Source organism: Natator depressus, chromosome 13, assembly GCF_965152275.1.
Source record: "Natator depressus isolate rNatDep1 chromosome 13, rNatDep2.hap1, whole genome shotgun sequence".
In the NCBI taxonomy this organism is placed as follows: Eukaryota; Metazoa; Chordata; order Testudines; family Cheloniidae; genus Natator; species Natator depressus.
Window position 1 is genome coordinate 20,913,470 of NC_134246.1, and position 21,861 is coordinate 20,935,330.

General features: G+C 50.1%; 1 protein-coding gene across 1 annotated transcript; it reads left to right on the forward strand.

The window, feature by feature from the left end:
• Window positions 1–3,980: 3,980 nt before the first annotated feature.
• EMILIN3 (elastin microfibril interfacer 3) lies at window positions 3,981–21,408 on the forward strand. The gene is made up of 4 exons (XM_074969679.1): window positions 3,981–4,174; window positions 8,888–9,010; window positions 17,084–17,331; window positions 19,502–21,408. Exons 1-4 carry the CDS (start codon window positions 3,981–3,983, stop codon window positions 21,367–21,369), a joined length of 2,433 nt encoding a protein of 810 aa, XP_074825780.1. The 3' UTR covers window positions 21,370–21,408.
• Window positions 21,409–21,861: the final 453 nt, after the last annotated feature.

Genomic DNA, 21,861 nt, shown 5'->3' on the forward strand with positions numbered 1-21,861 from the left:
GGGACCCTTCCTATGCAAAGCAAGTAGGACACCTTCACCTAGGTCACCTCTTCAGTAGATTGGAGGATTTAATGAGGATCCTAATATATGAACCTTCTAGTACCTTGGGAAGAGCCCCTAGCTTGCTATATACTTCTGCAAAATGTTAAAGTGAATCCATTTAAATAATACTGGTTAATAGTACCCTGAAATTCAAGGCACCCTGCTTCCAGAAATGGTCTTTGCAGTAATTGAAACTAACCATGTTAACAAATAAACTTCCTGTGCTCCAAATGGAAAAATCATCATCTTATCCATACACTGAATTGTTCTAGGAATAAGTCAGTTCATAGGATTACAATGGTTAGAGATGGAAAAGACCTTCGAGATCACTGACTCCAACCCTCCACCAGCTCAGGACCTGGTCCCCAGACAGAGGACACTGCAGATGTTAAATTGATACTACCTGATTACTGTTATTATTAGCTGTCATTGATAATCAAGTTTTGACCTTAAACAAAGGGCCCCAAAATGAGCCCAGGTATTCTTAACTAAAGGACAAAAAGCAGCCTTCACAAAGGAATGCCTGTGAAAAGATGAGGGCCAACAGTCTCAAACTTGTCTGCCCAAAGTTTAGGCAGCTAAGTACAAGTACCCAGATATTGCAGAGCACCTGTAATTCCCATTGGTTTCACCACTTGGAGGTGGAGAGATAACAAAGCTCAGTATTTTCTCCACTTAACATCTTTGGGCATAGATTCGGCATCTGTTAGAAGGCAATTGCTGCACAGTTCTACATTAGTTCCATATTAAGGAATGCCTTTAGTCTATCCTTTTCTTTAAAAAAAACCAAAAACATAGGAAATTCCATTTAGCAAACTGAGTTATTAGTTCACTAGGGCCTTGGTCCTAAACCTGGTTCCATGCTGGTAGAGCCCTGTATCTGTGCAGAGCCAGTTGCATGGTTGCGGCTTAAGGTTGCAGTTAAGCACCCAAAAGTCAAAAAATGCAATGTTAAGGTTACAAAAGCAATGTTAACTCTCCCCTGTCCTAGATATGTATTAAGGATACAGTCTTTAATTACATCACAAACTGTTTCTCAAAGAATACAGTAAGATCAGGCTTTTTTTCCTAACCCCTTAAGTACACATGTGCAGCATGCTGATATTAATGACCCTCCCATAATGCAGACACACAAGGGGGCAGAGAGAAGGCTGTGTGTGTGCAAATGTGACTCTTAACTTTGGCTTTTGAGCACTTAACCATGCAACTTTAATGGATTTTTGTTTGTTTTAATGCCATTTCTATAGCGCGTCCATCCTACAAGAGCTCCAAGAGCATTTGAAATGTAGCAAACAGATAGGTATCATCACCTCATCTATTGCCAAGTTATTATATAGGAATCACAAGGCAGCCACCTCAGGGGTGGAACCTGGCAACTGCTTAACAGCTTGCAGCAACATAACAGAGCAGCATGAGTGAAGGTGACTATGGAATCCAGTGTAAACGGCAGTTCAAAAGGACACATTGATTTGTCACATGCATTTCCTCCTCTCTCACAGTCCTGCCCATCGGTATTTTTTTCTGCTGCCAACAGTTTTATATTAATCTCTGATCTAACTAAAGTCTCCTTTTACCCATAAATATCACCTGTTTGTCCCCATTCTGTGTCTTGGTGCCTCTCTCCCAGAACATTCACACCGGTGTTTTGTCCCCCTGACTGCTGGTGTTTCCAAGCTGCTTCCCACTTTTCCACAGAGAATTAGAAGGATGCATTGTTTGGCTCACTGTCATTTTTCCTTGGCTGGCTCAGCCTATGCCTGGTACAGTGATGCTGACGGAAGAAATGAAGATGGGTTTATTCTGTATATGTAAATATCCCACAGGCAGCAGGTGAGGCATGGCCAGCCTTTGGCTCTACTACTTGTTTGTTATATGACACTATGGCATCCGTCACCACTGGTTTTGGAATCTCACAGGCTCACCTTTCCAGTAACATGGAGTGACCTCTGCTGGACGGCAGGGGTGTTGTTGTCCAGCCAGTGTCCATCCTTGATCTACATATTAAAGGCTTCAGGGAAAGAGTTTCTATGTGCATAAGAGATGAGTTCCTCTGGTCTCCCTACCCATCCTCTCCCTAGCCACCCCCAGGAAAGTTACTCTGCTTGAATCGATCACATTGCCAACAGCACACACAGCTGGGAAAGCTACAAGTAACACAGGGTTTGATAGATTGTATTATTGTGCAGTAAGCAGTTCAGTGTTTGGACAATGATCCACGCAGATTGGATTTCAGGGAGGTTAGCCCATGGTCCCTGACAAGTCTCACATGAGGACAGTGGGTTCAGGAAGCAGAAAGGGTTGGCGAAATGAATGTATTCCTCTGCAAAGCACAGGACAGAGACAGGAACAGTAGGGTGCTTGGAAAAAAATGATAGAAACCCTCCCATGGGAAAATGTACTTGGTTGCATGATGTTTATTGGTGCTGAGAGGAATTTAGAATATTTCATCCATCTCACCTGGAGCATCAATCATAGAGTCTGTTTTATCCTATTCAGGTTCATACACCACACCCCTCACCATGGTATCTGAGCACCTTTGAGAATAAGCAAGGAGACTAGAATAATTGAGTTGTTAGTTGCCGGTTCCTATCAAAAGTTATGGGTTTACACCTAGCAAGCTATAAAAATGGGTGTAACCTGTTTCAAAACTCAGCTGCCCACCCCCTCTTAAAAGTTCAAAATCCAGATTTATGCCACACTTGGTTACCATGATTTGGAGTGTCATCTCCCACCCTCAGCCCTGTGGTCAAGGGCAACAGGAATCTGCCCACTGTAGCACGAAAATCAGGGGCAACACAGAAACACCATAAACTATCCAGGCACCACCAGAGATGTGGAGATGCACCTGCCACATTGGTATATATATGGGGGGGGGGAGTGTGTGTGAAGGGGATGTGGAAAAAGCAATGGGCCAGCTTTGGGACTGACACTGAAGTCAGTTGAACTGTTTCTCTTTTCTTCCCCCAGCCACGGGCGATTGCTTTCTTCTAAATGATTATTGCTGACGAAAAACTGATATGATTTGCCATTAGAGGCCAGCACGGGAACTTAGCTCATTGCTGGCATTGCTCAGATGGTTCCTCACCTAGCCAGGAGTGAAGAGCTGAGACCCCATAAAGGGCCTTTCATTCTGGCCAATGGCTCCCCCCCCCCATCCACCCCCTTCTTTTTCTTCAGGTGACTCTCCAGGAGGGATGGGTCCCTGAGAGAACCATGGGCAGCTGGGATTTCCATCTCCTGAAGGGCCTGCTCCAAAAAGGATTTGAGCTGGAAAGTGAAAGGGACACTTCTATAACGCCCCCATCCCCTAAACTTCCTCCCCATCCCCCCAACTCCCATCCCTGCTTTTGTCTCCTTCTCTCCTGTCCCTCCCTCTCTGCCCACCTACTGCATCTTTCTCTCCCCTCCTGCTTCTCTCCCCCTTTTTTTTAACCTCTTGTGTGATGCTGCCCGGTGGGGGGGCTCGCTCCCCCTCTGGCTGGGGGGAGCATTCCAAGGGCCTGGAGGAGGGGATGGGTGGAATATTATGCTAATCCAGGGAGATGGACCCGCCTTTCCCCCTGCCCTCGTGGAGCTGGGGCTGGTGAGGAGACAGCAGCAGGGGAAGGCAAGTAGGGTACAAAAGAGAGCCAGGGAGAGGTGGAGCAGACAGCAGCGGCAGCCTCTGCCTCTCCAGCGGGCAGAGGGACAGGGGCGCTCTCCTTCACCTTTGCTGCCCTCACCCTATCTATTTATAGGATTTCCTACTCCCCCACCCCACTGGAGAGGGTAAGAAAACCCGTCCTTGCAGCTTCCCCCTGCGCTGCCGGATCCTCTGCATTTCCCAAGCCGAGCAGCAGAGCCTCGCATCGGATCCTCAGTGACAAGGAGGAGAAAAGGTTACAGAGCTAGCTGCCGAGCTCCCCCGCTCTCTCCCTCCTCGGATGGGCGGAAAGAACATGAGCAGGACAAGTGGAAACTCTCTCTTCTGGGTTTTCTCCTACCTCTGCCTGGGGACGTTGGTTTCCCCGACGGATGCCAAAGGGACCTATTACCACCACCCCGCCCCTGTCTCTTACAGTAACCGATACAATCTTTATACCTCAGGATCTAGCCCGCAGCTCAGCCCCGGGAAGCCCATGGGGAAGCACAAGTAAGTGTGGCTCCTCGCTGTCTCCTCTTCCTTTTCAGCGCTGTCTCTTTCCCCGTTGAATTGTCTAGAGAACGCAGGCTGCTCGATTCACGGCTGATCCGTTTCATGGGGTGTGTGTGTGGGGGGGCAGTGTGGAAGCGAAGGCAATGGGAAGGAAATCGGAGCTAGATTCAGTACATTCGCTCAAAGGTGTCTGATCTGGGCGCCCAGTTACCGAACCGGAGCGGCGGGTGGGAAGCGCATGTATTTCTGTATTGAATCTGTAATGCTCAGGCAGAAAGGCGGGGCGGGGTGGGGAGAGGGGAACGGGATTAAAAATGTAACTCCCCTCCTCCCCTCTCCTTCATTTGCTCCAGAGGAGCTTGTTTGGCCGGAGCTCCTCTCCCCGAGAAAAAAGGACCGATGTGGGGTTATGGCAGAACTCAGACGAATAAAGAAGTTATTGGAAAGGAGAGGTCGATGCTGGCAGTGCCAGCCAGAGGTTCCCAAAACCCCGGTAACTTTTCCCAGCTGCCGCTGTTAAAAGCTCAGGCTGAAGCTCTAACGCTGCTAGCCACAGGTGGCTACCAGGGATAGAGCCAGCATAGTCCTCCCCTTGTACCGCGCTAGCTACTGGCCAGCAATTTGTACCATCGGTGGCTGCCTGCCTTGCTCCTAGCGGCAGTGAGGCGGGGTTTGCCACGTGCTTCTGGGGCTGAGGGGTAGAAAGGGCGGTCAGTCAGCGGGTCTCCCCAGCTTCCTTTCCTAGGGCACCCGCCTCCTGCGAGAGCCGGAACTGGAGGCTAGCGAGGGGCTCTTTGAGAGACTTGCATGCCTGAGCTGTCATCTCCAGAGCGTCTCTTGCGCTAGCAGCGCTCCACGGACTCTTTGGCTTGCCATGTCCCCCCAGTGCTGCTCTCTCCCGTCTTCCCCCAGCCCCTCCTATTTATAATACCCTCTGTCCCATTAGCTGCTGCAGCCCATTGGCATCCACTGGTGGGAAATGTCTCCAGCTCCAAGCCAGAATGGGCCAGTGTTGTGCGCTAACCCAGTGCCATCCCTCCCTGGCACCCCATCCTGCACCCAGTACCCTGTCCTTCCAGAGGGGGGGCCATACAGAGGAGGAAGATGCTTTGCTTCTGCTACTCAGGCGCTGTATAGTGGGGCTACTTGGCAGTGGAGTTGGGGAGCCAATATCAACTTCTCCCTAGACACATGCTCAGCCCCCCTCCCCATCCTCTCTCTCTTCCCGCACCAGCCTGCCCACCTATTGAGTCCTGGGAAGGGTTGAATTGCAGAGAAGGACAATTCTCTGGGGGCGTTCTCGGGCCTGTGCTATGCAGGAGGTCAGCCTAGCTGGTCACGATGGTCCCTCTCGCTTCAGAATCCATGAAAACTCAGCCTTGATCCATTCAATGGGAGAGCTGGATTGTCTCTTCCCTTCATTTTCTAGGGAGCTCAGAGCATGGCCTGTGCTGGGCAGAATCCAAATCCCTAATCTCTTTACTTTGGCGTGAGTTTCGCACTCATAAAAACAAGGCGCTGATAATACTAGCTGTAGCCCAGCACAGTGCAAACAGGGCTGGGGAAGCTACACACCCCTCTCTAACCAATGCACCAGTCCTGACTGGCTTCCTCCTGTTGTTCCAGACTTGGGCTTCTCCACTCCAGGCAGACAGCCCCTGCTGTGTTAGCCCTTCTCCTCTCCTAAGCACACCCTGCCACCGTTGCCTGAATAATGTGATGTTCTGGGATGTGTCTAGAAGGGTGCCTTAAGATTGAGGCTGAGACCCTCAAACTCATTGCACATGTGACTGAAAGGTGAAGGTTTCCTAGGTCCCAAGGCAGCAGCTCCTCGGGTCCACTACTGGCTTTGGTCAGGGTGCAGGTGGAGGCTGGAGAATTGTAGCCGTTTCCTCACTTGGGGCTGAGCAGCCAAACAACAAAACCATTTCACATTTGAAGAGCTGTCTTTCCCTGTCTCTAGGCAATATGTCCCAAGCCCCATGAGCTCACTCATCCCCATCTGCTTTATCCCATGGACCCACTGTATGCAACTCAGTGTTTGGCTTTGTCCTTGCACCCTCATCTTCTCCCACCGTGCCATCTGCTGTGTCCCTGTGCCCTTAATCCTTCTCCTCTCTACACTTCTCTGCCCCGCATTCTGAACTTCTCAGCACATCCCCATCTGCTTCTCCCCACCGCCCAGTGGTTTGCTGGAATTGCATCAGCGTCCCTCTGTTCTAGCACTACCCCTGTACTCTTCCCACTGGGCCTGCCTCTGCTGCCCTGAATCCCTCTCTCCAGCACCCAGTTGGACTGTGTTGTGCTTGCTGCCCCACTCTGGCTAGCTCGCCTCCCGTATCGTCTACACTTGGTTACAGTCTGCACATTAATTGAAACGGCTCCGTTACTTGGCAGCACGTTCCCACCGTGAGAAAAAGAACGTGTCAAAGCAGACTTGCCTAACTGGACATCCAAGGCAGAAGCAACCTGGGTACTTTTTGATTCACCCAGTGGCTTGCTCAGTGCAAGCATTGTGCCTACAGGCGGAGGCCTACCTTTTTGCAGTCATCAGCCATGCCAACTCCCATTTGTGAAAACTCCTAGCATGAACTATTCAGGAAGCTCCCTCTTTTTCCTACTATCAACAGCCATGCTGCACTCCACTGGAGCAAGCTGCCCAGTAAGGGTTCCCATCACTAACTTGGGTGTAAGGCAGGTAGTAGGTCCCCTCGCCCGCCAGCCTGTGATCCTGTATTCACTGGACATGGAACCAAGTGTAACCCACGTTAGATGTTACTAAGACCCTATCTCCACCATAGGAATGACCATAGTGAAGGACCTGGTTGCAATACAGTTGTTCCCCAGCAAAGCAAAAAGAGGTGAGTCAGCCTGGCAACGTAGGTGGGATGAACTATGGTTGAATCCTGTTCTCAAGCCATGCTAAAGCTTTGGACATTGACAGACCTGTGGGGAACATGGTTCAGTCCTACCTTCACCTCCAGGCAAGGTTTCAGAGCACTGCTGGAACCAGGAGCAGGGGAACCCGAGCTCTGTGCTTATTCTGGCAAATGGCAGATGCTGGCAAAAATCTGAAGCAACCACATGAGGACCTGTGGGACTCACCTCCAACACTGTGAGAGTGGTTTAGCAGACAGAAGGAGCCCTTGCTTCAGGAGCCTAGCCATTAAGTGCATGGTAAAGCCAGCAGCCAGGAAGAGTCCTGTGCTCTGGGAGCCTCTCCTGAGAGCTTGGGGAGAAGGAAAGAGCCAGGTGCATGGGGAAGCAGACAGCCCAGATCTGTCTTGCAGCCCAGGGCTCCAACCCTAGAGTGTAAACATACAAAGGAGGCAGAACTGAGCTTCTGCATGGTTGCTGAGCTCTAAGCCAAAGAGCTGAACCCAGACTTCTCAAGCTTTGCTGGAGAAGTGCAGCTATTTAGCTGCATCCCATTGATCCTGGCGAGAGATACTTGGATGCATTCATGCCCATCTTGTGGGAAATGCTGGAACTGAGATCTCAGACCCTGTCCCAGTGCAGATACATCAGCTGTTGTACTCCCTTATGTTTGCCTGGGACAGCACTCATGTTGCAGACAGCAGCATATGGGTGAAGAGCTAAGAGCAATGTACTCCCTTTCTTGGTTGTTGTTCTGGGGGTTGTTATTTCAAGCGAAGGGTGGGGAAAGCCCTTGGTGTAGGGGTCCCACAAGAGAAGGGTACGTGTACAGTGTATTAGGGATAGGAGAACCAGCCCAGATTTAATCAGAACCCACCTAACCCTGGGGCTTCTCACACATTTGAAAGTATTTGACTGACTTGCTTTGCCTGTTCTCACTGCCAAGTCACAGCCAGGAAGGAAAGCAGCAGCACCAGAATATAGGGGGAGCAGCTAGCCTTGTGGTCTTGCTGACCCAGACAACTATAAAGCCCTGGAGATCTTGCAAGCTGATCTCCTGAGAAAGCCTGAGCAAAGACATTCAGGCACAATGAAATGAGCATCTGTGGCCCAATCCTGCCAGCCCTGGGCAGATGGAGCTCCCGCAAGCTCAGGTAGAAATCTGCACAGATAGCCCCCAACCATACATCTGAACCACTCCCAGGAGGGGAACAGTGCAGGCATGATCAAGAAAGCTCAGAGTTATGTACTTTGCTGTCAAGCCTCAGGGCTTGCGCTGAAGGAGCTCCTCATGGCCTGGGACCCAACATGTCCATCACTACTATGTGGTATAGCTCCTCATTGAAGCCCCAGTGGTTTACACGTGTCCTAGTGCACCATGAGGCAGGCCCTCTGTCACCATGCTTGCATGGCATAATATAAACCTGAGTGGTCACAAGGATGCTTCAGGTTAACAAATGCAGAGGCCGAGCACAACACGGAATCCAGGCTGGGGCATCCAGGTGACATTCATCTATCCCTGTTCCTTCCCAGGAGACCCCCTCCACTCTGAGCTCTCTTGCTGTGACTTTTCCAGGTCAGTGGTGTTAGCTAATTCATTATTCCAAGTGAATGAACAGGTGGAGGGAGCCCCCTAGCAGCCTAACCCTAGTAGAAACCTTAGTAGCAAATGCTAGCCAGGTGCAGGTAAACTCTGGACTGGAGGGTTTTTTGAGTCCCTCCCTTGGAAATGGACTTCGGTAGCAATGCCCCGTTCTCCTTCCCTTTTCGGGGATTCCTGGCTGCTGTTTCTGGGCGGTGGCTTGACTGTGTTCTGCTTTGTTTCCACTGCAGGAGCTACTGTGCGTATGTGGTGCAGAGAAATGTGACATGCACCCTGCAGGATGGGGTGGAGAGCTACGTGAAGGCAGAATATCACAAGTGCAGCTGGGGGCCCAAGTGCCCTGGGAAAGTCCTGTGAGTACATGTTGGACATAGCCATGGGAGTGGCATGGTGGGATCCCATGGTCATTTAGACTGAACGCTAGCCCTAGTGTAACACATACGCAATACAAGTGTGCTGCTTTCATGCCACTGTCCCAGGGCTGGGCCACATGCATCCTGCATGGATGAAGCTTATCTGGCTTTCTGCATACACTAATGATGGGGAGGCAGTGGGTTTGTGGGTGTAGTGGAAATTGCATCAGAAAAAGACGTTCAGTGGATGGGGTACAAGCTGGGGCTACTCGTCCCCAGGAGCTCAAAGCATTGACCTTTCAGTTCGAGTATTAATACCCTCATTTGACAGATGGGAAACCATAGTATAGGGAGGTGAAGCAACATGCCCAGAATCACACAGTCAATCAGTGGTGAAATCATTTACAGACCCCTGTATACAGTGTTCATTTCTGGCCAGCCTTTCTCAAAATATACAGCAGCAACAGAAGGCAGTTCAGAGACAGGCAGACAGAGCCAGTAGACTTCTGAATGAGGAGAGACTGGAAGGATGGGGATGGTTTAGTTTAGAGAGATAACTGAGTGGACATGTTAGAAGTACACAAAATATAGAATGATACAGAAATGATAATAAATCATAATAATATCCACCTCGTATACAGCACTTTTCATCCATAGATCTCAAAACACTATACAGAGGAGATTGGTTCATTTTACAAATGGGAAAACTGAGGTACCGAGAGGAGACATGCCTTGTCTAAGGACAGCAACCAAGCCAGGAACAGAACCCAAGTCTTCTGAGTCCTAGGCCAGCATGCCAACCACCTTTTCACCTAGTCCATCCCACCTTTTCCTTGGAGCATGCTATTTACTATCTCACAGCACAGAGAACAGCTAGCAGAACAGAAAAGCAAGACATTCAAAACCAGTCAAAGGATATACTTTTCTTTGCAATGCATTACAAATCTGTTGCACTCATTGCCACAAGGCACCACTAAAGTCAGGAACCTAGCAAGACTCAGAAAAGGTTAGACATTTTTATGGATAGTAAAGTCAATCATAGTTGTGTTAGATATGGTAAAAACATAAGGGATACTGACCTTCATGCTTCAGGGCATAAGCCAACCACTACCTGCCTGGGGTAGGAAGAAACCTCCCCTTGGGGGAGGACATGCCATAACTCTCCACTGCAAGGTCTGGGGACGGGGAGGTTCCACCTACCTCTGAAGCAGCTGCTGTTGGTCACTGGAGGAGACAGGATACTGGATTGCTACTAGGTGGATCCATTGGGCTGACCTGGTTTGGCAGTTAGCGTGCTCCTCTGTCTCCAAAGCCCCTGAGGTAACCACTGAACACTGATGCCATCGCCTGAGGCTCTCTGGTCTCATTTCCTAGAGCTGTCTTTGAGTGACTCAAGGAATGGGGGGGGCAGCACAGACCCCATCCTTTTGACCCAGGAGCATGAGCCAGGACTCCCTCTGGAGCCCATTACTTCTGCTCCTTAAGGAGCCTGAGGGAATGCAACCAGAGGAGCTCACTGCACTATGACTTGGAAGTGAACCTGTGTCTCCTTGGCGACAGCACCCATCCTAGTGCACTAACCACTAGGTCCCTGGGCCATCTAGACTCATGGGGCAAGACAAACGTGCCCAGTGGGTTTTCCCTTTCCTTCCCCCATGGTGCTGCTCCCATGGAGGGAGCCGGTCCCTTGCCCAGGCATTAGACTGCTTTGAAGAGCAAACAGACTATTTCCGAAAGCAGACACCCTTAGTTTTTTTTATTTCCTTTTTATTTTATTTTTTGGGGGGAGGGGTGCCATTTAAACCCAAATGCACCGCTCCCCCAGAGAGAGAGAAAGGACAGGGGCCCTGATGCCCCAGACCTACCAGCACACTGCTCCCACTGCGGAGATAAGGGGCAGGAGAGAGTTGTGCGGGGGAGGGATCACTCAAGACCTCTGTCCCACTTAGGGAGCAGAAGGGCAGCCTCTGGTCCTGCCCAGTCCCAGCAGTCTGGAGAAAACCTGTAGTGGGTTTGCAGTTTGGAGACACCCCCCCCCCACACACCAGCACATCTCCCATCCTTCTTTCCGACCAAACCTACTCTCTCTTCCCATCTCCCACCAAGAGGATGAATGGATGAGGCCCACCTGTGGTGTGATGGTCTCCAGTGAGTCATGCACTATTGCTACCCACAGGCCCTCATGCAGTAGCCCCATCCCACCAAACTGCAGCAGGAATTAAATCAAGTTTCTGTCCCATTCGTGGAGTAAGGCAGCCCAACGCAGCTGTATCCACAGTGTCAAGATTGGATCACTCACATGTTTTATGGAGGTGGCCTAATAGGTTCCCCCTCCATGAGCACCTGCCTCAATTCATCTGGCAAGGATTCTAAACAACCTCACTGTAATGGCTGGGGGAGAGTTAGCTGCGGGGGGTCAGCAGAAAATGCCAATAAAAATTAATGTTGGTTTTGCCAACATTTTTAATGAAAATTTACAGAAACATTTCAATTTGGAACATCTGCCAGAGTGCCTCCTGCTTCCATTCTCTTCTAGGAGGTGGCTCTCTCTTCAGCCTACATCTCCCATGATACACCATGGTGAAGAGGAGGCGGAGAATCATGGGACTCCCTGGTCATAGTGCATCCTGGGAGTTGTAGTCTGGGAGGGGAACTTCCTTGAGAAGAATGGGCAACTGAACTACAACTCTCCTGAGGTACTGGAGCAGCATATTTTGGTTGTCAGGAGTTAGTTGTTGGCTTTTTATCTGGTTTTTGTTTTTTTGAGGATAAGTCCAATATTTCTGTGGAAAAGAGACAATTTTGGTGAACACTTTCATTTTGTCAATAATCCAGTTTGATCAAAAAAATTTGATGAGCCCAAGTCCAGGGTTCAAATGCAGTCAAATGCAGGGGGGGAGAAGGTGTAGACCATGGAAAGGGAGCCTGCCGGTCTCCTGTACCAGGAAAGTATTTTTAAACTCCCTGCCATTTAGTAATGGTCCAAGGGAAAACCCCCACTGTTCAGCAAACCTAGGGCTGGAATAAGACGATTTCCTTTCTGCTTCGCTAGTATCTGCATCCAAGAAGCTAAGGACTTGTATGGACATTAATTTGGCCTCTCACTGCCCGATACCTAAGCAGGATTGTGATCCCATCCCCCTCTCACTGATGGGCAAGCTACCCCAGAGAGGATAAGGATCTGATTATCAGAGCCCCCACATCTCACACTGAAGCCTGGGGAAGATGTGAGTGCTCAGCACCAATGCAAATCAAGCCTGAAAAGGTCTTTCACTGAGCTCAGGACATCAGGTGCATGCTGGGTGCCAAGTTTTCTTGGAAACCTGATTGGCATCTCAGCAGCAGGGCTAAAGCAAAACCCAGGAGCCATGACTCTCAGCCTTTGCTATACTCACTGGCAGAGAGATTTTGGTAGTGTCACTTGAGGAGGAGGAGAATGAATGAATTCCAGCAAAGCCAGGGAAATCCCCACATTTCCCCCCTCCCTCCCAAATATCATAACCACTAGGAACCTCACAGTTGTCACTATGCTGCATTCTGTAGCTTGCGTGGGACTTCTGTGAGATTGGGGAGAGGGAAAACTCAGACCGTCCTGCTTCCAAAAGGCCCATACTTACCACTTGAGCGAAAGGAGAATCTCCACTAGCTCATAGTAGTATAGGGCCTATGAAACACCATTTTGAGTCCATCCAGTGGAAAGCAGTAGTGCACACATGAAAGCCTGTTCTTTATATGCATCCATAGTTATTCAAACTCACTCTCAAGCATCTGGGGTTGGCAGGAGTTCACCCAGGGGTGCTGGAAAAATTTTTATAGTGAGAGTGCTGAGCCCCATTGACCTAAACTGTAAACCCTGTATTTAATGGAAACCACTTCAAGCCAGGGGTTGCTGTAGCAACCCCTGCACCCCTAGTTCCAGCACCCATGAGTTCACCTCACTTGGACATGGGTGTAAAAGCTCCTCCTAGCTGACACTGTGCTGCACAATGACACTCACAGCACCACTGCAGCAGGGGGGCTAGAACCTAGCTTTAAAGCTCAGCCCGGCCTCCGCCACTTGAGCTAAGGAGGGTCTCGCTTGTCCTGGAGCAAGATCTATGACAAAGTTGCACTGCTCGAATGCTCCCCACTAGAGGGCAGCAGTGCACAGACTGTATCTGCTAGCTAGCCAGTTGGCAACCAGCCCCACTGAACATTGCCCTGCTCCCGCTCCCTGGCCCGTTGCATCTCTTCAAACACACACACAGTGAACCCATAGCATTTGCTGAAAGAGGCCGCATTGGCCAGCTGCACTTTTTACAGCGCTTGGAATGCTGCACGCAAGAGAGGCAGTTTTTCCAGGCCCTGTTGATCCAGCTGCAATAAATACTTCCTGTTGCTGGCATTCAGGGAGTTGGGGGGTGGGTTCTTAATTGCAGAAGGGCGGGTTCTTAATTGCAGAAGGGCAGTGTGTTCCTCAGCATGAGTGGTGCCAGAGGGCAGCGCGGCAAGGCTGGGAGCACCTCGTGCGCCAGACGCCTTGCTCGCCCCATCCCGAGTTCCACTTACAACCCCCCGCCTCTGCCAAGAGCGACAGGCTGCAGCCCAAACGTCTGCACAGAGCCAAGGCGATGGCTTGTGCCAATGTTGTTATTGACAGTGGCTGAGCTCGGCGGCTTTTACTGCGCACCACGATATTTCCGGGCAGGTTTAAACACTCTATAAAAAAATACCATAGGAACCTGGAGGCTTCTGGACGGAGGAACAATAAAAAGCGAGCTGGTTTTTCCAGCCCCTCCTCCCCCTTTCTGACCCACGCTTGTGTTGCCAATTGAACAAACAGCAGCTCACGGCAGGCTCCTGCGCAGCGTGGCATTCCGTGCGGGCTGGCCAAAAAGAGGCTGGAGGAACCGGCCGCTGAGCAAAACCCTTCCCAGTGGCCAGGGACTCACCGGAAAACAAACCAGAACAAGCCCTCCTTTCCCAAGCACATTGAGAGCAGCTGAGCTAGAGCAGCCCTGTGACCGTAGCCCTATGATGCTCTCCCTTTGGAGAAGGGTGCAGGGTTCTGAGTGTGTACTTGGCCACGTACATATAAATCAGTGCCAGTATACATCCACCTGTGTACGTACTAGGGCATGTATGCAGCTTATACACCCACATCCAAGTGAATACAGCAGAGGTGCAGGAGATGTGCACGTGCATCCAAGGCTGTGCATGTCAGTTCATGCCTTGCACCTCACTTAGCCATTCATGTCAGCATCCCTTGTATCAGTGCATGTCTGTGTTTGTGTGCATTAGAACAACATAAGGTGCTCCCCAGTGGGCGAAGACCCTGCCTTTGTGCTTGACATCCAGGTAGCATATTCCCCATACCATGCAGTAATCCACATGCAGAGTTCTTGCAAGGTGGAGTGGAACGCTGAGGGGCCCAGCTCAATAAATGTTTGAGAGAGTTGAACATTTTCAGTGTCGCAGTTTTCCACTTGAAAATGCTGTCTGCAAAATCAAAATGGTTCATAGGAATGTTGATTTCAACTAAGCTTAACAGAAAAAAATTGAAACTATTTCAGTCAAAATGGAGTATTTTGTTTCATCTTGCTCAGTTTTTCTTGTTTTGACTTAATTTTGTTGACATTTATATTAATATGATTATATTGCTACATATAATATAAATATATTAGGTTTCAAGGGTGGCAAAATGTTTTGTTCTGGTGATTGCAATGTTTCCAAAGTGCAATATATCAGAATTTCCATTCCATGGTAAATTTCAACTTTTTGTTCCCACTCGGACCCAAAGGAATTTCAAAATATTAGAATTTCCTGCAGAACAGCAATTCCAGTTTCAGAGCAGCTCGAACAGTGGTTCAGCTTACTTTGGGAGCAAAGATTCGGGTCTGTTTTCATTTTGTCCCAATTGGTTTCCACACACTCAGTTCATACAAGGTCACTGGAACTCTAGCAGGGATGAGGCCTAGAGAGAAATGGGGAGCGGAGGGCGGTGGCAGCAGGGGTAGTTTACTCCTGTCCTAATGATAGCTGTTGAATTCCCATTAGCGACACCCCTGATAAGCTAGAGCGAGGGGAAGATGAGGTGGGATTAAGATAGAGGGTGTGCTGTTTGAAACAGGCAGAGGAAGACACTAAACTGGGAGGAGAGGTAGATATGCTGGAGGGTAGGGATAGGATAAAGAGGGCCCTCGACAAATTAGAGGATTGGGCCAAAAGAAATCTGATGAGGTTCAACAAGGACAAGTGCAGAGTCCTGCACTTAGGACGGAAGAATCCCATGCACCGCTACAGACTAGGGACCGAATGGCTCGGCAGCAGTTCTGCAGAAAAGGACCTAGGGGTTACAGCAGACGAGAAGCTGGATATGAGTCAACAGTGTGCCCTTGTTGCCAAGAAGGCCAATGGCATTTTGGGATGTATATGTAGGGGCATTGCCAGCAGATCGAGGGACATGATCATTCCCCTCTATTTGACATTGGTGAGGTCTCATCTGGAGTACTGCGTCCAGTTTTGGGCCCCACACTACAAGAAGGATGTGGAAAAACTGGAAAGAGTCCAGCGGAGGGCAACAAAAATGATTAGGGGACAGGAACACATGACTTATGAGGAGAGGCTGAGGGAACTGGGATTGTTTAGTCTGCGGAAGACAAGAATGAGGGGGGATTTGTTAGCTGCTTTCAACTACCTGAAAGGGGGTTCCAAAGAGGATGGATCTAGACTGTTCTCAGTGGTAGCTGATGACAGAACAAGGAGTAATGGTCTCAAGTTGCAGTGAGGGAGGTTTAGGTTGGATATTAGGAAAAACTTTTTCACTAGGAGGGTGGTGAAACACTGGAATGCATTACCTAGGGAGGTGGTGGAATCTCCTTCCTTAGATATTTTTAAGGTCAGGCTTGACAAAGCCCTGGCTGGGATGATTTAGTTGGGGATTGGTCCTGCTTTGAGCAGGGGATTGGACTAGATGACCTCCTGAGGTCCCTTCCAACCCTGATATTCTATGAAGGATAGTCCAGTTGTTAAATCCCAGCTCTGCGTTCTAGGGTCAGCTGTCTGCCCCATTATTAAGGGGCCCTAGGATGTGTCTCTTAAGCCTCTCTCCCACTTTCCCCTTCTGTAAAATGTGGGCAGTAAAATCTGCCAAGCAGGGATGTTGTAAAGCTCACTCCATCATTCACCGTTAGTGAAGGACTTTGAGAGTCTTGGGTGGCAGGCAGTGAGTGAGGTGCAGAGGGTTATAACAACATCCACCCTACCCACAATGCTTCCCACAAGGGAAAATACAGATATTGGGCACTGCTGCCCCCTACTGCTTAAGAACAATCAGTAATTTTAGAGCAAATACGGCAAGGGGTGGTTTATTGTAACTATGTTCCATTCTAGAAACGTTCTCCAAAATACAGCAGTCTTTCGAAAGGTATTTGACCAGTTCGGAAACATTCCACAGGAGAGATCTCCCTCCCACATGCAATTCTATGGAGTTATTAACAAACAAATGTTGGAAAAGGTTTCTCTTTTAAATTCTGTAACATGGGAGTCATTTCTACCAATGCCTCGGAGATTTGTCTCTCTCACAGAGGCAGTCATTTACGGTCTATTTGTGCAAGCTTTAGCAAAATGAGGCCCTTTGCAGTTGCCCTCCAGATGCTACAGCAATACCTAGGTTTAATAATACAAATTATATTGCTATCGGTCTTTGATTTTCGTAAGTGAGAGTCACAGCAAAGAAAAGAAAGAAAGGTGCATAAGCAATCCTTCGCATGTTCTCCCCCTTCCATCCATAGATGTCTTGTCAACCTGATTGTAAGCTCATGGGGGCCGGGGAGCTGTGTCTCGCTCTGTTTGCACAGTGCATGGTGCAAGCTCAATTGGGGCCTGTAGGCAGTTACAGCTGGGCCTAGATCCACATACATGACAGTGTGTGGGCTGGGAAGAGAAATGCCAATAACGGTTACTATTCATCTCCAGCATGCCAAGACAGGTGGCTGATTCAGGCCCCCCTTCTGTTATAAAGTGCTAGAGATCTAGATTTCAGCTCGTTAACACTGCTCTCCCTTCCTTCCTTCCTCCCTCATCTCCAAAAAGGTACCGCACCTTCTACAGACCCAAGTACAAGACTGGCTACAAGACAGTGACTGAGCTGGCATGGAGGTGCTGCCCAGGACTCATGGGAGAAGGGTGTCATGACAGCCCTACCGATCAACCAGGCCTGCTGCCCCAGCGCCCCAGCCCTAAGATTCCTCCTGGTCACAAGATGTTTCCAGGTCCTAGAGTTCCTCCCCATCCCCAAATCCACCCTGAGCCGTTTCCAGGTCCAAAGAAGAACCACTATGGTGAGTGATGGAGCCCTCCGCGGAGAGCTGCATTGCCTTTGATTTCACACCCACAGGTTATGGTTTCACAGAACCTAATGACACAGTCAGCCCTGTTGTTAGCACTCTCAGCAGAGACAGCCAGGACAGAGGCCTGCTCACGCACAAGTCAATTACTGCAGTGGCTATATGTCTACATAACTCGGATCGACTTAATTTTGTAGCGTAGACTCATAAGGAAGATTCTCTCCAGCTCAGGCTTGAGCCACAACAGGGCAACATGAGGAAACTTACATTACTGCAGTTGCCAGAGCCGTACTGGTCCTTCAGTCAGAGAACTTCCCTCACCCAGGCTGTTAAAGCACCTTTCACCTGTGCAGTGTTGGTTGTAGCTGGACTCCTGCAGCATTTCGTGGGGCTGGGTTTCTCACTCTCACTGAAATATGGATCATTTGGAGACAAAGTCAGAGAATTGTAGGATTCATAGATGTTTATAAGGCAAGTTGGGTTTTAGGGCCAAATTGATGGAAGGTATTTCAACAGGTTCCAGCAGCCCATTCCAGCTGAGCTAACTTCTGCAGCAGAGTGGCTACAAGGTGCCCACGAAAAAGGGGCAGCAGGAACTAATGGAGGGTGTTTTGAAATATACAGTCCCGGCCCTTTAAAAAATTCCTCCCATGTCACAAAAATGGAGCATCTTTGTTATACCAGGGCTCAGCAGAAATCACCCTCCAGGCAGGAAATTCCTTGCAGGGCAGGTAGGACTCCAAAGAGTTGAATCCCAGCCCTTTAGGCAGCAGAGAGGTACGTCTTACCTTTCAGAGGGCTGGGCCTGAACAGATGCTCCTCTACTTTCTTTGACACAGCCCTGCTTTTCCAAGGCTGCTCCCACCTGCAATGCTAACAATCAGGAGATTTCCCCAGTGCTGGGGGCTTGTCTGCGTTCTAAACATGTGCTCAGGGGTCGGGGGAGGTCATCACTGACCAAGGTGCACAGCTAAGCAAGCATGGAGCAATGTGCCTCCAATTTTCTGGAGACAGGGGGGAAAAGAAGCAAGAGATGGGGCAGGGATTTGGGGTTTGAACAGCCAGGCTTGCTCGCACTTTACCTTGTAGGGAACACAAAGAGAGCTGGTAAATTAGGTCAAAGCCCACTGAAGTTAATGGGAGACGACAGTAGACTTTGCATTAGGCTGCTGCAGAACACACCTAGCTGGAGCATCTGTACGTACAGACATCCTGTAGAGGCTGGGTGCCCCCTAAAGTGGGTAGTGCTGAAAAGGCTCCCGGTACCTAGAGTAGCCACACTGTCGGTCTCTGCTTCGGGCAGCAGGAGCCCCATGGAGTGGCAGATACAGAATTTTTACAGACATTGTACAGCCAGTTCGCCCTGCGGAGCAAGAGGGTGCAGAGGAAGGAGGCAGTTCTCTAGAGCTACCGGAGGCAAGTGGGATGGGACAGGACCACTGGGCTTTGCAGCCTCATCAGACTGCTCAAGCCACAGTGGCGCCCTTTCCAGCTACCCAAAGCCCAACCCGTGGCCAAACGCATACAGACATCACTTCTAATGGGGACTGAACCCATCATCCCTCAAAATACAGGCCTCTACCCCATTCGCTATCAGAAAAGAGCAGGGATTATACTTGCTGGATCCAGGTATTAGAGGGAGACATGAAATCAGGCCCAGAGAGCCACAGTCATTACTACACAAAGGGAGCAGAAGAATAGAGACCCTCAGCTATTCACCACCCATCCCCTTGCAGTTATGGCCTGCAGCTGTATAGACATAAGAACACAGGGGGTTCGTCTACACTGCAATTACAAACCCATGGCTTCCCCATGCCAGCTGACTCAGGCTCATGAGGCTCAGGTGCTGCTTAATTGCAGTGTAGATGTTGCAGAGTGGCTCTGGGACCATGTGAGGTGAGCTGCAACCCAAGCCAGAACATCTACACTGCAATTAAGCTGTCCCTTAGCCTGAGCCAGGTGGCTCAGGCTAGCCACAGGTTTTTAATTGCAGTGTAGACACACCCAGGAAGGCCAGATGGGCTGCTTGCCATGCTAACCATCTGAATACCAGAAGGCTGAATGCAAGCAACAGGACGGGCGGAAGTCAGAATTAAGGCGGAGAAAGCTGTAGTAGTAGTCGTCGTCGTCGTCGTCATCTTCCTCTGTTTCTTCTCTGATGTAGGCAGGAAGATACCTGGCATCTTTGGGGACAGGCTGGACCGGCTGGAAGAGGAGGTAAGGCGCCTCTCGCAGTCCTACGACAGCCTGCACAATGTGGTGAGCGGGCTGGGGGATCACCTGCGTCTGGCCATCCAAGAGGACACCAACAAGATGATCGGGTCCCTGATGAACAGCCCAAGTGTGCCTGACTCAACGGTGGGCTTTGGGGTCATTCCTGATGGGATTGTGGATGTGGCTGACAAAGCAGACATCGCCACCTATCCACCCGTGGGTGAGATCCTAGCCAAGGTGAGTGAGGTGAGTGATGTGCTGAAGACCAAGACAGATTTGCTCAATGAGGTGCATGGCCTGGTCCTGGACCATGATGGGCAGATCAAACACCTGCTGGAGTCAGCTAGGCCATCACCCCTCACCTCCATCGACATGTTGGAGGAGTACATGGACACCCGGCTGAGCAACCTGCGAGCAGAGCTGCTGGATGGCTTTGAGAAGAAGCTGGTGAAAATCCAGAGCACATGTGACTTCAGGATCAAGGAGGTGCAACAGCAGTGCGAGGAGGAGAAAGCTGCCAACTTGCGGCTACAGCAGACCCTGGACGGCAAGGAACTGGAAATCAAGAAGGAGATCTCCCAGCTGGAGACCCAGATCCAAGGGTTGACGGTGGTGGAGAGCTGCTGCGGCAACCTGAACTACCTCACCGAGCGCATGGACATCCTGGAGAAGGGCCTACACAGCATCTCCGAGTCCCAGAAGAACCTGCACTCGCATCTCAATGGTGAGTTCTCCACTGTCACCCTGGGGAGCCTTGTTGAAGGGCGCTTCGAGGACCTGGAGGTGAGGCTCAATGCTACAGAGAGAGAGACTGGCAGCTGCTGCTCCAGCTTGGAGGACAGCATGATGGGCCTTGTGGGGTCAGAGTTGGACGGTGTGAGGACCTCGTTTGAGGACAAAATGAGGACCTTGGAGGACAGGTTCATGACCATTGTGGGGGAGCTGAGCAATGTCAGCACCCCAGCAGGCCTGGATGGAGCCGTGATGCCCTTGCTGGAGGGAGAGCTTGCCAACGTGAGGAAGCAGACAGATGAGAGACTGGAGGTGCTGCAGAGCCAGCTCACCACCCTGGAGAACACCTGCTTACTGGGCTGCGCCTCTGCTTCCAAAGATGTGGAGACCTTCCGGACAGAAATTGAGGACTGCCAGAGCAAGAACCAGGATCTGCTGCTCAGAATGGACAGTAACAACGACCTCCTGCGCAAGCTGAACGCCACCATCCTGGAGATCCAGAGGCGGATTGATGAGGAGGCAGCCGGCTCCCTGCAGGGCGAGATCACCCTGCTCAAGATCAACCTGAATACTGTGAGCAAGTCACTGACAGGGCTCAAGGACTCCGTCTCCCAGTACTCCAACACCGTGCTGCACGTCAACTCTTCACTGGACGAACACGAGCGCAAGATAGAAGACGAGGTGCACTCCATTCAGGAGAAGGTCAGCGACCAAGGCTCGCAGCTCATCTTCAGCAACAAGCGCGTCCTTAACCTGAAAGGCGACCTGGAGAGACTCAAAGCCAGGATCGTGAATGACCTAAGCAACTGCAAGAATGCCGCACACGACCTGCAGAAGGAGGTGGACCAGTTTGACAGCCGCGTAGCCCAGGTGGAAAATATGTGCGGCAGGCTCGGTGCCATGACGGGGAGCCTGGACGTCATCCGCGATGAGCTGGAGAAGCACACAGGCAGCCTGTGGGGCTACATGGACCATATGAACGGGACATTGGCCGCCCACTCTCAGGAAATAACTGTACTGAAGGACAACTTGCTGGATTGCCAGGCCAAAGTGACAGAGCTGGCTGAACAGGTCACCCACTTGTAAGGCGCTTCAGAGGGGAAGCAGCATTAGCTATACTGAAACCCACCTCTCTTTATCCTTGAACAGAACTAACTTATATCACACAGACTCTACTGTGACAATGGGTTTTTTTTTTTTTAAAAAAATATATATATATAAATGGAAAGCTGCTATAATCCCTTCTCCCATTTCTTTAATTTTTTTTTCTTGCCTGAGAAAAGTGAAATCCTACAGCCCAAGTCGACCCTTTGCCATTACTGAACTGGACTGGACTTGACTTCCTTCTGGTCACTTAGCAGCTGTCCTAACAATGTAGCGAGATGCCTGGTCATAGCTGGGTGGTTGTTATGTAGCTATGACCCAGGAATGACAATTCAGGACCAAGCTCAAGGCAGAATCATTTTGGAGGATTGATTGCTTCTGAAAGAATAAAACTCTGTATTTGTGAGGCAGGATGGACAAACTCTGTTCCTAAAGGATCAAATGCATCTTACCCACTGGGGCAAAGAGAGATAG